The sequence below is a fragment of the Anoplophora glabripennis genome, unplaced genomic scaffold (assembly GCF_000390285.2).
Source record: "Anoplophora glabripennis isolate ALB-LARVAE unplaced genomic scaffold, Agla_2.0 scaffold316, whole genome shotgun sequence".
Lineage (NCBI taxonomy): Eukaryota > Metazoa > Arthropoda > Insecta > Coleoptera > Cerambycidae > Anoplophora > Anoplophora glabripennis.
This window is the reverse complement of record NW_019416446.1, coordinates 438,603-454,860: the sequence shown is the minus strand read 5'-3', so window position 1 is coordinate 454,860 and position 16,258 is coordinate 438,603. Positions and strand designations below refer to the sequence as shown.

The window sequence follows — 16,258 nt, the reverse complement described above, 5'->3', positions numbered from 1 at the left end:
TAGAACATGGACGTGTGGTACAGAAAAAATAATGTCATTTATAAATTGGCTACATTCAGCCGACAGAATCTATAAGTTAGGCCGTGTTCTTTTATTCATCCTTGTAATATCATTGGTTTGTTTAAACAATCCTAATTTCTGATTGGCTCCATATAAAAGAATACTCCCTGACTTAATCGATTATATGTCATCTGAATGCAGCAATTGTTAAATCGATTCGTATTTATGTAATAAAATTTTGTTCTAATGCAATTTCGTATATGAGGTTCGAGATCGAGATGTGTTCGCAGTTCTTGTTAGAAGAAGAAGAGGAGGAATAGTCGGTTTCCGGTATCGGTAAAGAAAGGTGTTTCATCAAGCGATTTTCTCATTTAATTTTACAAAGTGAACAAACATGGCCATAAGCTTGTTGAATCCTAAAGCCGAGGTAGCCAGAGCAGCCCAGGCCTTGGCAATAAACATTTCCGCGGCCAAAGGCATTCAGGATGTGATGAAATCCAACCTAGGCCCCAAGGGGACAGTCAAAATGTAAGCACACATGACTAGTTATTCGCGAAAATTCTTCAGAAGTACCTTAATTAGATTAATAAAATCTATTTCTTTTAATTTATATTTTAGAAAATATTCTTATTAACACCTTTCACCGTTCAAAAACATAATTTAATATTAATTTCTGGGGCAATTGAAAACTTAACCTAAATAATATATCCCTCGTCTCGAAAAATGTTCGCGTTCATACATTGTAATTATTTTCTCTCCCAGGTTGGTTTCTGGCGCTGGAGACATCAAAATAACCAAAGACGGTAACGTTCTGCTTCACGAAATGCAAATTCAGCATCCCACGGCCTCACTAATAGCTAGAGCCAGTACTGCTCAAGACGATATGACCGGAGATGGCACAACATCTACCGTTCTAGTCATCGGAGAGTTACTCAAGCAGGCTGACTTATACATATCCGAGGGCCTCCATCCCAGGATATTAACGGAAGGTTTCGACAAGGCTAGAATTAAGGCGTTGGAGGTGTTGGAGAAAGTGAAAATACCAGTCGCGATTAATAAGGAGAGCCTAACCGACGTCTGCAAGACCAGTTTGAGGACAAAAGTAAGAGGTAGCTTTGTAGGAAGTGAAAAAATTATCGTTGTTTTTGTAGGTTCATCAAAAATTGGCAGATGTGTTGACTGACGTTTGTGTTGACGCTGTGTTATCCATTAAACAGGGCGACAAACCCGTCGATTTGCATATGGTCGAGTTGATGGAGATGCAACACAAAACCGAGACCGATACGAGTCTAGTAAAAGGTAATTTTAGTATTTGCTTTTTTCGATGGTTTAATTTTTGATTTTTTCGTAGGGTTGGTTCTGGACCATGGATCTCGTCACCCTGACATGCCGAAGAGTCTGAAGAACTGCTACATCTTGACGTGTAATGTCAGCATGGAATACGAGAAGAGCGAGGTTAACTCGGGTTTCTTCTACAAGACCGCAGAAGAGCGGGAGAAGATGGTGGCCGCCGAGCGTGAGTTTATCGAGCAGCGAGTCAAGAAAGTCATCGCTCTGAAAAAATCCCTGTGTGACGGGACCGACAAGACCTTCGTGGTCATCAACCAAAAGGGAATCGACCCCATGAGTTTGGATATGCTGGCTAAGGAGGGTACGAATCGATATACTCGCTACGTTTATAGTGTTTGACTTTCTCTTTTTTAGGCATCATGGCGTTGAGGCGGGCGAAGAGGCGTAACATGGAGCGTCTCGCCTTGGCCTGCGGCGGGGTGGCGATGAACAGTTTCGACGACCTCCAAGAGTCACAGCTGGGACGAGCGGGACACGTTTACGAACACGTGTTGGGGGAGAACAAGTACACCTTCGTGGAGGAGTGTAAAGTACCCCAGTCCGTCACGATTCTGATGAAGGGACCCAACAAGCACACGTTGATCCAGATAAAGGACGCCGTAAGGGACGGCTTGAGGGCTATCAACAACGCTATTGAGGACAAGGCAGTGATCCCAGGTACGTTTGAAAATTACGCACAAAAAGATCGTTCCGTGTCAACGATTCATTTTTTTCAGGTGCCGGAGCTTTCGAGGTGACCGCTAACAAAGAACTACTGGCGTATAAGGATACCGTTAAAGGAAAAGTTCGTCTGGGCATCGCCGCTTATGCGGAAGCCCTTCTGGTTATTCCGAAAACACTAGCCGTTAATTCCGGTTTCGACGTGCAGGTAAGCCACTAAAAATATAGTTCTAATCGTCGCAATGGCTTTATTCGTCGTTTCGTTGCAGGATACCATCGTCAAGCTGCAGGAAGAATCTCGATTGAGTCCCGATCCTGTCGGGTTGGATCTGACCTCTGGCGAACCGATCATCCCTCGCGACATGGGCATCTTCGACAACTACATCGTCAAGAAGCAGATCATCAACTCGTGCACTGTAATAGCGAGCAATTTGTTGCTCGTGGATGAAATCATGAGGGCGGGAATGAGCAGCCTCAAGGGTTAGGGGTGGTCGTGTAACGTTTCATGTGCGTCTGTCTTATGCACGTTTCTGCTTTTACTATTTAATTAATATCTTACAAGTTTAGTTTAGTTGCGTTATTATACCGTTTTGTATGAAAATAAAAAGTAATTCAGCCGCTTTCTGGTGGGAGCACCCCTGAAAGCGGCGCATCATGTTTTAATACGATTTAATTCAATAAACGCTTGAAAACGTTACGGTTTTTTATTTTTCGACTCGTTAAAAATACTGATGTATATTTTTGTGCACTATCGCTATGGATTTCAGTCACTTTTTCACTCGGTGCAATTGAAAGCTAAGTTGTGTTGATTGACGGATGAAGGTACATTAGAACTACTTTATGTAGCCACCGTAGTGACAACAATAATTATTGGGGAAAATTTGAGTTACAGAAAATTATTATAAAAATATGTATCTACCAAAATTAAAACCGAATTCATGTGTTGTTGATTGACGGATGAAGGTACATTAGAACTACTTTATGTAGCCACCGTAGTGACAACAAAGAGTATTGGGGAAAATTTGAGTTACGGAAAATTATTATAAAAATATGTATCTACCAAAATTAAAACCGAATTCATTTGTGTTGTTGATTGACGGATGATGGTACATTAGAACTACTTTATGTAGCCACCGTAGTAACAACAAAGAGTATTGGGGAAAATTTGAGTTAAGGAAAATTATTATAAAAATATGTATCTACCCAAATTAAAATCGAATTCATTTGTGTTGTTGATTGACGGATGAAGGTACATTAGAACTACTTTATGTAGCCACCGTAGTAACAACAAAGAGTATTGGGGAAAATTTGAGATTCGGAAAATTATAAAACTATGTATCTACCGAATTTAAAACCAAATTGAATATTTCAATATTTTTATAATTTTTATTAATGTACATTAACCAAAATGGTGGTGATCCTGGACTATTTACCACATTTGTAATTGAGGTTAGGAAATATTACAGGACCTACTGAACGACATTTAACGCATATCGTAATTGAGGTTAGAAAATCAGACGAGACCTACAATTGATATTTAATGCATTTCGTAGTATAAGTTAGAGAATCGGAAGGAACCTACTAAATAATATGTAACGTATTTCGTAATTAAGGTTAGGAAATCAGGTGGAATCTACTGAACAATATTTACCCTCTTATTTTGTTCATTTCAGTAACTTAAATTTGTAGATTCGCATTTGGCAAGATACGACTGACAGCAAACTGAAATTGTCGAACAGAATAGCGAATTTTATGTTAATTAGTTCAAATGCACCACAATTATTACACAACTTGCTGTAATAGACATACGCTAATATTTCATGTGAAAACATTATCTTGCGTAACTGACTGAATTATGAATTAAAATTTTTATAAATTGTTGTTAGAATCTGTCTTTATTTCGCAATATCGTCTACTAACCATAAATTACAGAACAAAATGTTATTTTCTAATTTAGGAAATTAGGTCTATGAAACGATATTTCGCATGTTACGTATTTGAGGTTAGGAAATCGAATCGGACCTACTAAATAACTCCTCGAAACCTACGTAATGATATTTGACACATTACATAATTGAGGTTAGGAAATATTACAGGACCTACTGTACGACATTTAATGTAACTGTAATTAAGTTTAGGAAATCAGACGGAACCTACTGAACGACGTTTAACGCATATCGTAATTGAGGTTAGAAAATCAGACGAGACCTACAAACAATATTTAATGCATTTTATAATTTAAGTTACAGAATCAGAAGGTTAAATAATATTTAACGTATTTCGTAATTAAGGTTAGGAAATCACAACTAACCTACTGAAGGATATTTAGCGATATTTTGTAATAAATGCGGTTAGGAAATCAGGCGGTATCCACTGAACAATTTATTATTTTACCCTAGATTTGTGTTTGGTAAGATACGACTGACAAAAAACTGAAATTGTCGAACGGAATAGCGAATTTTACGTTAATTAGTTTAAATGTAATAGATATATGCTAATATTTCATGTGAAAACATTATCTTGTGTCACTGACTGAATTATGAATTAACGTTTTTTATAAATTGTTGTTAGAATCTGTCTTTATTTTGCAATATCGTCTGCTAACCATAAATTACAGAACAAGAGTGTTAACATATTTCCCAATTTAGGAAATTAGGTCTACGAAACGATATTTTGCTTATTACCTAATTGAGGTTAGGAAATCGAATCGAACCTACTAATAACATTTTGATGTATCTCGTAGAGGTTAGAAAATCAGACAAAACCTATGCAATGATATATGACATATTACATATTTGAGGTTAGGAAACCAAATAGGACCTACTAAATGTCGTTTGACATATTACGTAGTTGAGGTTAGGAAATCATATGAGACCTACGCGACGATATTTGACATATTATATAATTGAGGCTAGGGAATCAAATAGGACCTACTAAATGTCATTTGATATATTACGTAGTTGAGGTTAGGAAATCAAATGAGTCCTACTACACAATTATAACAACAGTCTCACTAAATTACGAATTTTATTAGCGACAACTAATTATTTAATAATCATACAGAGTTAATCAAAATTGAAGCTTGCCACCTTCCGTACCACAGTTTCGCCCCTTTCAAGAATACCGCGGCTTCATCTTCATGCGTTTCGCCATCTCTCGCTGAATGCTCTGCTGGTCCTGCGCCTTCGTGATCCTCTCCATGAGCTCGTGGTTGTAAGTGCTGTGGAGCATCAGCGCCAAGACCCCCGCCCGGCTCGCCATGCTCGTCCTTATCTGCCGTTCCTTCTCCAACAGCTCGTCCATCTTCAACCACTGCCGCACCCTCTCCAGGTCGATCTACGCAAGAGAAAAATTAACACTTAGAATCGAATCGACCATTGCAACATACCTCGGCCCGTCTCAGCTTCTCCCAGACGTAATGCTTGGTGCAGGACTTCTTCGGGGCCCTGCAGAACTCGCCGGTCGGGGAGAAGACGTTCGTCACCAACGGGCAACCGCACACATCGTACTCGCTTATCTTAGGGTCCTTGCAGTGCTCGGGGCACAGGACGCGCAGCCTCTTGCAGTACGTCCTGTTCGAGGAGTTGTAGAAGTCGCAGAACATGTTGTTGCCTGAAATATAGAGAAAACAATGATTTAGCTTCGTATCGTTGAAATTTTACCTGCATACCTTCGATTCTGGTCTTGAAGACGGACCCGAATGATGCCTGCGACTCGTACTTGTTGAAGCACTTCTCCATGTGCTTTATGGCCGTCTTGGAGTGGATCTCGTGGCCGCAGGTGATGCAGTACATGGAAATTTCGGCATCTTCGTCGTTGTCATTGTCCTGATTCGGGTCGATCGAGGCGTTCTTCGCTCGTTCTACTATGAAGTCCAGCTCTCTGTGGCGCTTGTCCAGTTCTTGAAGTATCTGTTTCACCTCGACCTGCTGCTTTCTGACTTGATCGAGAGCTGAAAGGAAACGCACACGTTAAAAAACACATTTATAAACTTTTTCAGCACCGAAAAAGAAAAATCAGGTTTTAAAGTACTGAACTGTAAGAACTACAGAGGATGGAACTATTTCGACACTTTCGAAAAAATTTATTGTAAGTCGAGAAGAGATATACAAAAAGTAGTTCAAACGTATCAAAACCGATTAAAAAAAAATTGTCACAACGCCAAATCTACCACATCTCCAAATCGTGAGAAATGTTTAAAATATATAGGGCGTTTATCATTTTTGGCCAAACATTTCTCACCAATCGGCAGGCATCTTTTTTGGACAATAAGGAAAAAAATCGATATTTCCAAACTTTCTCTAAATTGATTCAGAAACATCCCCTTAAAGTTATTAAATGGACTTAAAAAACAACATATAACAATTAAAAAACAAATTAAAAAATTTTTACAAAAATTAAAAAATTTTACAGTAATCTAATATCACAAAAACAATTAAAAAAACACAATAACTAATCGACAATCCCAAAAACTGTTTTTGATCATGGGACATTTGAACTACTCTTTGTCTATTTCCTCCAGTAATACGAGAAACGTCTCAACAGTATTGTGCGATCTTGTATAGTTTTTCTTACCTTTGATGTTCATCTCTTCCGCAACCGAGGGGCTCAAGGCCCACTCCTGCAGTCTCTGCGGCAAGACCTGAAGTATCCTCGTCTTCGCCAGATCCATACCGCACTGGTCCGAACAGTACTTAGACCCGTAACGTGCACTATTCACGCACTTCGGACCGTAGCACTGCCTCGGGTAATCCGTTTTCAAGTGCTCGTTGAACGATTGGTCCCTGTCGGAACTCGATTCCCTCCTCTTACGTCGCGCTCTGTAAATAAAAACTATGAAGTAACGTCGGAAACGATTACTAAACCATACTAACCCTCCTAGAGAATTGACGCAGATTCTCTGCTTGCACCGCTCCTTATTCTTGGACGAGCCGTGTCTGTTTTTACGGGTGCACACGTCGCATCTACCGCAGTCCTCGGTTCGGTAACAGCCCATGCACTCGCCGCACTTCTTCGTTTTCTTATCCGTCTTATTCTCCCCTCGATCTTTCCTTTTCCTCGATTTGCGGTCCTCAGAATTATTCTGGACCGAGCTGGCTTCATCCCGTTCCCTCTTGGTCTTCCAACGGGTGACCAGGGTGGAATCTTCCTCCTTGCAGCGGATACAGAAGTACTGCTTGATCAACTTGGCTTCTTTCTCAGATATTTTTATGCAGTCCCCGTGGTACCTACGGATGTGAACGTATAAAAATGTTCGTGAAGTTTAAAAGGGGTTCTTACCATTCTTCGCAAGCGTCACAGGCTATCATGAAACGGGAGGAATCGGAAGAACGACATATGCAGTACGCCTGACCGTCTTGTTTGAGTAAGGTGTCTATTTTGGACTGTCTTTCGGGCAGCAGGAACTGCCTGGCTATTTCCTCTTTCTGCAAGCAGACGAGGGTCAGGTTGAATATTTTGTAAACACATATTTTTCTACTTACGGAGATATCCCGCTTACGAGACATTGTAACAAATAAATGATAGAGTTAAATCGATATAATATTTTACTTTAATGTACAATATTTTGAAATTCTGTTTCTATAAGGGCAAAATCAACAATACCATCGATTCGACAGTGTACTGTCAACAATACTGTCAAAACAATATAAATATTTGACATAACACTGTAATAAAGACTTTTACCGTCACCGAACGTACCGTTCATAGGATGTTTTCATACAGATGGTACGTTCAGATTTTATTTGTTGTTAAATATTTTCCAGTTACATAGGATACTCCCTATTGAAATAGGATAGAAAGAGTATTTGTCAAGATTTCTAAAATTAGTGCAAATCGATATTAAGCAAAACTTATATGGGAACCTTTATAAAAGATTTTTTAATTCTTGTTGAAATTAAATTTGGTGCAATATCCGATGAATGTTTTGTACAAAAGCCCAATTTACATTGTTAAAAATACAAACATGAATATATCTGTATTTCTGGCTGCATACAGATTTCAATGATTTGGATCCCGATAAATTCACTTTTAATATTTTTTTACTAAACTATTCATTGCAAAATTATACAGGAAGTTCCAATATTCCGTACATATAAAGCTCTACAGTTTCCCGCTATCAAAATAAGCAGATTTAACTTAGTTCTTTACTATGTTGATTAATTCAATCAAATTTGACATAAAAATGTGTTTTTTTTTTCAACTTTGAAAAATTGTATTTACAAAACTGTTAAAAATACCTCCTCATTAGAACTAATTCGTTCGTAATTTTTAAGATAAAAAATAGAAGCTGTAGCGATATTTTTTTAATTTTTATTTAAAATCTGGCACGATATAGCATTGATCTGCGCGTCAATCATATCTGCCATGGAAATTTTCCATACAAGATTCAACTGTTTTAACAATTCCATAGCACACTTGACTTAACATCCCATTTTTTTTGACACACTTGACACGTCTAACGCCTTTCAAATCTATTTTCATTCGGCCTTTGAGGTCGTGTAGAGGAAAACGCCCTGTACATTTTTTGTTCAAATTTCACACTCCGAAGTTTCAAAGGGTCCTAATTAACGCTCATGTCATATTATAAATAAAAAAAGGGAGGACGAAAGAATTTATTGCCTTCTTCAATCTGAAATACAGGAAGTCACCTAACACCTCGCTGACGGTGTCGACACCATTATCATTGACCCCCGGGACCCCTTCAAAGTCGACGGGAGAAATAGCTGGCCCGCGGCCTATGGATCAAAGAAATAGTTCGGGAAATATTTGGGTCAATCATTTCGATTGTTAACAGATGATATTCGAAATATGCCGGATTTGTGAGTAAGTACTTATTTTCGGTAGTGTCGCGATGACGGGTACCATTAGAGGGGATACCGGGGCAGGGGTGAAGCGAGAGAGACGGCTTTTGATCGCGGACTTTCAGCTGCCAGGAGACCAGGCCCGGATCCAGAGGGGGTGGCGATGTGGCGATCGCCACCCCCAAAGCACAACATTTTTTAAAGATCTTCAATTTCTCCAAACGACAACAGGCAGTTAGTCGATATTAATGCAAGTCCTCCTTCCTAACCTACACCTTACGTCATCAAAAAAATAACAACAACAACAATAATAATAATAATAATAATAATGATAAAGAAGTGCTTTGCGCCACCCCCAAAACCAGTCTCTGGATCCGGGCCTGCAGGAGACGCACAAAGGGCTCTTGAAACCGCCAATTAAAACTCTTCTTAATTTTCATTTGGTTTACAGAAATACATTTGTGAGTAAGCACAAGATTGGATAACAACAATAAGCGTAATAAAAGAATAGGAAAAATGTGTGTACGTGTGGATGTACGTGTAGAAAAATGATGTCTGCGAGTGCTTTGAGATATTTTTGACATTTTAATAAAGTTAGAGCAGAAGAAATGGGTTCATTGTTCTTTTTTAAATAAGTTGTTTGTCCTGATACAAAAACCTCTTGTTTTGAGGGTAATCCATTAGCCAATTTGGCTGAACGATAGCTTCATTTATTTATTTAATAATAGTAAAATAATTCCGTAGTTGAAATTTTAATTAATATTTTGTTTAACAATAATTTTTGTGACATTTTTGTAAATTAAAAAAAATTCAGTATAAAAGATGCATTTTTTCTGGGGTTCAGGGCTATTTTACGAATTCGTAAATATGCTCATTGTTATTTTTTCGTCGAGCTACCCCAGTTTAAATATAAAAAAGTTTTTACGATGAATCGAAGCCGAGATAATGCAAAATTTTACAGCGCGCATCAATTTGAACTTTTCTCGCGCGCGGGACTCGCTTGGACGAGCTTCCCCCACCACCACGCCGCCTGCCGACGGACAGTTTACTTAGCGAGTACCTTCTCTTTAAAGGGCTCGTGAGTCGTTAATTTTCCATATTTTTCAATGCAATTCACGGGAAATCGTAGTTTACGTCGTAAACTTTATTTTGCGAAAAATTCAAGTCTTAATGTTTATAAACAATTGCGCTACGATTTTAAAAAAATTCTTATCTTGGCTCCTGTTTGTCGTAGAGGGTGCTTTTTTTTTAAATTTGTATTTTTTGCTAGCTATCCATTGCATCTATTTTCGGTACTTTTCTTGTTTTCTTGCAATAACTTTTTTGTTTATTAATCGATTTTAATTTAACAAGTCTCATTTTGTAAATAATTTTACTCCCTACAAGCTGTCTGCGAGTCACTTTTCGCTAAAATTGATGGTTTTCCCTGCAAAGTGAAAAAACTGTTTTCCTCACTTATTTGTTTAAATAGAAAAGTTAGCTAATAAAATCTTTTGACTCACGAGATGTAAAAGCTGAAAACGTATTATTAAAAAAAATTGCCTTATTTATATAATAACTCTGAAACTATGAAAGATACGTAAAAAATGATAGACAACAAAAATGTAGCTTTTTTTCAACAAATATTTTGCTTTTTTTATTCCTATAGCATAAAAAATAAAGGAGATATCACCGCTTGAAGTATTTATTTTAGTGGAAAAACGATCTGTCTCGAGCCCTTCGATCCTTTCTCTTTAAAAAACGAAGAACTTAAAAGGACTTTATATGCAAACGATCTTACAGCTCTTGAAATTATCTTTAAAATGCTTTTTTGTAGGATAACTATAGCTTCAAAATTAACTGAGTTATAGTAAAAAAAATGACATTTTTTCGGAGCAAAATAGGCTTTCTCATTTTTGGAGCAGAATATTAGGATTCAATAAAAATATTTTACATTAGTATTGGTAAAAGGGTAGTTTATAAGAGTTGAAAATGGCAAGAGTAAAATATTTTCTCCTAAACAATATAAGGGAATTTTTATTTAAAATAATTGCATCGTTAAAGTGTTCCCAGCTTTTAAAAAGTAATTTTTTATCATTTTTGTTAATACAGGAGTGGTTTTTAGGGGTTGAAAGGGAAAAATTATTTTATTAGCTATAAGGTAACTTTTATTTTAAATAATTGCTCTATTTAATCATTCCAAATCTTTAAAAAGTAATTTTTTATCATTATTTTTTGCATAGGGGTAGTTTTCAAGGGTTAAATATACGGTCGAAAAGATCAAATATATCATAAAACTTGTTCGAGAACATTGAACATTATTTAATCTTTGTGCTTGAACAAGATTTTTATCAATAAAATACTTAAAACTTAAATTTTTCAATTTTTTTCACTTAGGGTTAGTTTTTACCCCTAAAAAACAAAAAGCGTCAATCCGGCTTATGTCACTTTTGAACTTGAGCCTAAGATGAGCCTAAATGATTCTAAATTTTCATACAAATCCATGCAGTTTCAAAGAATTCGGAGGTTCCAGCTGATATTCAGCTTCAATGACTGTACTAATTCGACAAAATAATTTTTGTAGAAATCAATATTCTATAGTTCTATACAAATATGACATATATATGCATAATTTTTAGCTTTCTTACTTTTTTCTTAGTATTCGCGTAATGTAAAAATTAAATTTAAATGGGTTCAAATAGCTAAATCTTTTAAGATTTTTCCTAGACAAAAAATTTGCAGTTCAAAGCTCGAGACAGGTCGTTTTTCCACTAAAATGGATACTTCAAGCGGCGATATCTCCTTTATTTTTTATGCTATAGGAATAAAAAAAGCAAAATATTTGTTGAAAAAAAGTTACATTTTTGTTGTCTATCATTTTTTACGTATCTTTCATAGTTTCAGAGTTATTATATAAATAAGACAATTTTTTTTGAATAATGAAAAATACGTTTTCAACTTTTACCATACATTATTCAAAAAATACGCATTCTAAACCGGTCTAACTTCAGGATCGTATGAAAAACACTAAAACAAAACTAATTGTAAAGGGTCTACGATTAATTTTAATTCTGATGGAAATGGTACAACGTTTATTGCACATTTTTCCTTAAAAAATATGAGCAACCCATCTGTTCTTGACGATAACTCCTTCAATTTTGCACTAATTAAGTTTTATAAGTGCTCATTTTGAAGGTCTTTTTGAGTACCTACTACAATAAACTCCCGGAGCGTTGTACACGTAAAATTAATCCTTTTTCTTTTATTTGACGTTGAATACATCAATTCGAGTATTCCCCCCAAACAAGTCCTCTTTCACTAACCATATTTCTCTTTGTATAGGACGTACAACACTTTTTAAAAAACGATTTTCTTTATATATTTATAAGCAAAATTTTTGTTCCTTACACTTTTTTAATAAAATGCGTAGTTTTTGAGTTATTCACGAAAAATACTTTGAAAAAGTGTTCTTTTTTTCACTCAAAAAAAAAGTTTTCAATCGTGAATAACTAAGACTATTGATTTCTCGAAAAAATTCTTCTAAATTTGATTCTTTATCGATTTCTAGTGTTATTTTTGAAAAAAATTTCCACCTACGAGAAGGGGTGTCAACCCCCAACAGGGTGGAAGCATCAATCGGCGCTATGTCACTAATGTTCATTGACCTTTTCTCTAACAATCTGCCAAATTTTAAGTCGATCGGTTCAGTTTCAAAGAATTCGGAGGTGAAAAGCTTTAATAAGTGTACTAAATTTGACAATTCGAGATACACTCAACCTACCATCGACTTTTTGGTGATTCTAATTCGGTGTTAGAATACCTTACTTCGAATAATCTTGTTTTCTTGAAAAAGTCAAGATTTCTTAAAGTTTAGCAAGAGCAAGACAAGTTTTACAGTAGAATTCTGTATAATATGAAGGCTAATTGGACAAAGGACAAAAAAATCCGTATGGATTAAAGATGGGTCCCCACTAATTATCATCTTGCGATACCTCAATGACCTTGAACTCATTAGGATCGTTTAAAAAATACGTCGAAGTAAAATTAATAGAAACAAACTATGTCGGAAGGTACGTTTAGATGTGAAAATTTTAAAATATTTATATATTAGTTTTTCCTTTTTCGGTTGCCTTAATATTTGGTGATGCCGGTGCATGTCGCTGTGATGAACTGTATCAATTAAATTTGAATGATATAGATGATTTAGGATCAAAGCTTTTGATTAAAATAACGGATAATAAAACGAAAAAACCGAGATTCGTGATAAACGAAACATATGCCACTGTATAGAAAATGTATTGCATGCTGCCCAGAAAATTCCGAGAGTTACCGCTTTTCCTTTAAATGTTCAAATGGGAAATGTTGCAGTAGGAATACTTCAGTTTGGTAAAATGTCTTAAACTGCAGCAAGATTTTTAAATTTGCCAAATGCAGATAAATACACAGGACATTGTTCCCTTCGATCCTCTGTCGACCATTTTGGTTAACGATAGGGCGGATTTAATTGCATTATAGAGACATGTGGATGGAGCTCTTCAAACGTTGCCAAAGGATATGTAGAGGAATCTTTTACAAATAAACTAGACATAGTAGATAAAATATTAAGAGGACGGAAAGACATAGGGAAATTTGCTAATCGTTATAATATTGTCGAAGGTGAAATAATTAACAGCAATAATGTCCTTGACTGTTCGAGTAAAGTTCAGCCAATGTTTAATTGTTGTACAAATTCCAACATAACTATAAATATAAATAAATAGTTATAATAAACGTTGATGGTTACTCACCAACGGAGTCGGACTGTAATACTAGAATCATATGAGTCATATGACTAGAATACTGTATTAGCCAGTAACGTTGCCGATGTTCTTCGGAATCAATGGCTTGTATATGTTTCAGGATGTTCTAGTTTCAAAAACTGTGCAATTTCATTAGGAATCATAAAAAGGGTATTCTTGTTGACTGGTTGGTTGTAACATCTACCTGCTTGATAGCGCACAAAAAAGCATGAGATTTCAGTTTTAATTTCCAATCTAATCTTGATATATTTCTTGAGAATTTCTAGGTGAGAAACAGAACCCAAACGAGAAGTAATCGCAAACGTATGTGACATTTTTAGAATCTGGATAAAAATTCGCAGGCAGCATTTGCTGCACTTTCTATTTGAAAATCACTCATTTAGAAATAATAATTCAAAACCAGCAAAATTGCAACTTTTATGTAGCTTTGTTTGTAAACATCTTAGATACGACAAAATCCAAACAACCAAGGCGACTTTGCAAGATTTCGAATAATGTCAAAATGAATTGATTAAGAAATGTCGAAAAATAAAACCTAATCTTTACTTCATGAACCATAATGAACTGTGAGAGCAGATAAAATGTTATACACCACGCAGCAGTTAAGTATAATTTATCAGTCTCGGACTCTCTTGCCAGCCCTCGCTCCGCTCGGGCGCAAACTCGCCCTCGACTGGTAAATAATACTTACCTCCTTTATGGTGTAAATAACTATTTGGAGTATGAAACTGGTCCGAAAAAGCACACATTTTAGAATGATTTAAAAAAAACTACATATTCAGTTCCATGTCTTAGCAGGCTTTGACTCTGACATTGTAAGTTTCTTTCTTGTTTCTCGTGGCAATCTACGACGGATACGATCTTCGATCGCCCTGTACCTACCTAATATAAAGAACGGCATTATTTATAAATTTGTATGACGGTATTATGGGAGCAATCCCGAGCGAACATATGGTCGCAATAAAATAGATGATAGTGCCAAGAGAGGTGATGATGCCTAGGCTGATATTCCAGCAGACCCGCTTCCTTCCACTTCGTATTTATCTGTCAATAACTTTTATAGCTCCTTCAGATTTTATATTTATAGCCGTTCAGGCCGAATTTTGCTTCTGGATGTGTACATCGACATGTGTGCCGATGATTTATCTGCTCTCCTAGACAATGTATTCTCTCGATATTTCATGTCGTATGGAAATGCGATACGGATCACCGCTAAATATAAGTTTGGACGTACGTAAGGATCGTCGTTTTGGGCGAAACAAGTGGAATTCTTTAGAGGGGTCGTAAGAAGTAGAATGTCCAAACTTGGAGACGATTTAGTTCGAAACTTTCGAAATACTTGAAAATTCTTTTGAAAACCTTTAAATACGTGGAAATACACCCAGCAAGAAAATTAAAGGACCAAAAAACAAAATTTCAAAATTTTGGAAAACAAATTCAATTTTGAAATTTTACATTGAATATTTCGAATGTTAAGAAAAAAATATTTTGTTTTTGAAAAAAGTTGAAAAATTTGTTTTTTTTTTAATTTTCAATTTTTTTGTTTCATCTTAATCTTTAATTGATGTTCAAGGAGCAAAAACCTGCTCCTTTATTTTTTTGCTGAGTTTAGATAGAAAACTAATATACTTGGTGTAACGTAAAGGTTGGGAATAAATTAAACGGTGGATTTTTTGGTTTAAAAAATAAATTTTTCTCATATGAAGTTATGCTCTACGGGTTTTATTTTCCAAGCTACAGGGCGATAAAAAGTTACAAAAAATTTAGTTAATTTGATAATCCTCTAGTAACAGGAAAAAGATTGACTTTGTAAGTTACTCAGTGGCGTGTGTACGGATTGTACCGTAAGGTTTTTCGAAGAAAATTGTGATACGCTACTGGTAAAAACATTCTTTTAATATTTTTTTATGATCCAATTTTTATTTTAAACAAAATTACCCTCTTGTGTTTTATTCCCAGCTCTTGTAATTTTTCCGTAAATAAAACTTTTGTAAATACCATTTTTCCCCACTGCTAACAACGGAAAAGAAAAATAACAAAAACATTACGAAGTATGCTTTGACTCGGCTACCGAACATGGTTATATAGGTTTTGAAAAAAGACTTTTGTCATTGAAAACGATATTAAAAAATTAAATATTTTATATGACAAATATTTATTTTTTTAAATAAAAAATCCACCGTTTAATTTATTCCCAACCTTTACGTTCATCTTCAAATATTCCATCTTTTTATGTACTTACTTCGAAATTTTATTAAAATATTTAAATTAAAACTATTTTAACGTAGGTACTAGAATGTTTCGAAGTACATAAACGTATTTGAAAATATTTCGAAATTTTGGAGTAACTTCGAAGTGTTTGAAATATTTCGAGATATGTATTAGATTTGTCAACTCCCCTTTCCTGAGTAAGCTATGTTACAATTATGTAAACCCTGTATTTTTAGTGAAACCTACATAATGGACACAAAAACTTTGATTGGAGATGCTATTTTTGGAATAGAGAATAAAAGTTTTCTTTGCGAGCGAAATAATTGGAAATCGACATTCGAACAAAATTTTTTCGAAAACCGTATCTCACAGTTCAAGAATTACTAAAAATGTGAAGAAAAATTTGATATTTACATTTACAATCAATTTATTTGCATGCCGTTCTGATGAGTTATG

General features: G+C 35.6%; 2 protein-coding genes across 3 annotated transcripts; one reads left to right on the top strand and one right to left on the bottom strand.

Annotated features, from left to right (window-relative positions):
- The first annotated feature begins 319 nt into the window (after window positions 1–319).
- Window positions 320–2,705, top strand: LOC108908591 (T-complex protein 1 subunit zeta). Its single transcript, XM_018712670.2, has 7 exons — window positions 320–528; window positions 763–1,102; window positions 1,152–1,299; window positions 1,352–1,651; window positions 1,705–2,007; window positions 2,067–2,218; window positions 2,280–2,705. The coding sequence occupies exons 1-7, from the start codon at window positions 395–397 to the stop codon at window positions 2,493–2,495; spliced, it is 1,593 nt and encodes a 530-aa protein (XP_018568186.1). The 5' UTR covers window positions 320–394; the 3' UTR covers window positions 2,496–2,705.
- A 2,315-nt stretch (window positions 2,706–5,020) lies between these two features.
- LOC108908592 (CXXC-type zinc finger protein 1) lies at window positions 5,021–7,620 on the bottom strand. 2 transcript variants are annotated; one of them, XM_018712672.1, is made up of 7 exons: window positions 7,494–7,620; window positions 7,291–7,436; window positions 6,885–7,238; window positions 6,586–6,830; window positions 5,681–5,962; window positions 5,399–5,622; window positions 5,021–5,346 (listed from the first exon to the last, which is right to left on the bottom strand). In XM_018712672.1, exons 1-7 carry the CDS (start codon window positions 7,515–7,517, stop codon window positions 5,125–5,127), a joined length of 1,497 nt encoding a protein of 498 aa, XP_018568188.1. In that variant the 5' UTR covers window positions 7,518–7,620; the 3' UTR covers window positions 5,021–5,124. The 2 variants fall into 2 exon arrangements, with proteins under 2 accessions (XP_018568188.1, XP_018568187.1); XM_018712671.1 differs by having other exon boundaries at window positions 6,586–7,238.
- Window positions 7,621–16,258: the final 8,638 nt, after the last annotated feature.

What these genes read in the sequence shown, in the direction of transcription:
- LOC108908591 (XM_018712670.2), top strand. Translation starts at nt 395, where the DNA reads ATGGCCATAAGCTTGTTGAATCCTAAAGCCGAGGTAGCCAGAGCAGCC. An exon ending in CGATACGAGTCTAGTAAAAG is followed by an intron (nt 1,300 to 1,351) that starts GTAATTTTAGTA and finishes ATTTTTTCGTAG; the next exon opens with GGTTGGTTCTGGACCATGGA. An exon ending in ATTCCGGTTTCGACGTGCAG is followed by an intron (nt 2,219 to 2,279) that starts GTAAGCCACTAA and finishes GTTTCGTTGCAG; the next exon opens with GATACCATCGTCAAGCTGCA.
- LOC108908592 (XM_018712671.1), bottom strand. Translation starts at nt 7,517, where the DNA reads ATGTCTCGTAAGCGGGATATCTCC. An exon ending in TGTGACGCTTGCGAAGAATG is followed by an intron (nt 7,239 to 7,290) that starts GTAAGAACCCCT and finishes TCACATCCGTAG; the next exon opens with GTACCACGGGGACTGCATAA. An exon ending in AGAAGCTGAGACGGGCCGAG is followed by an intron (nt 5,347 to 5,398) that starts GTATGTTGCAAT and finishes TCTCTTGCGTAG; the next exon opens with ATCGACCTGGAGAGGGTGCG.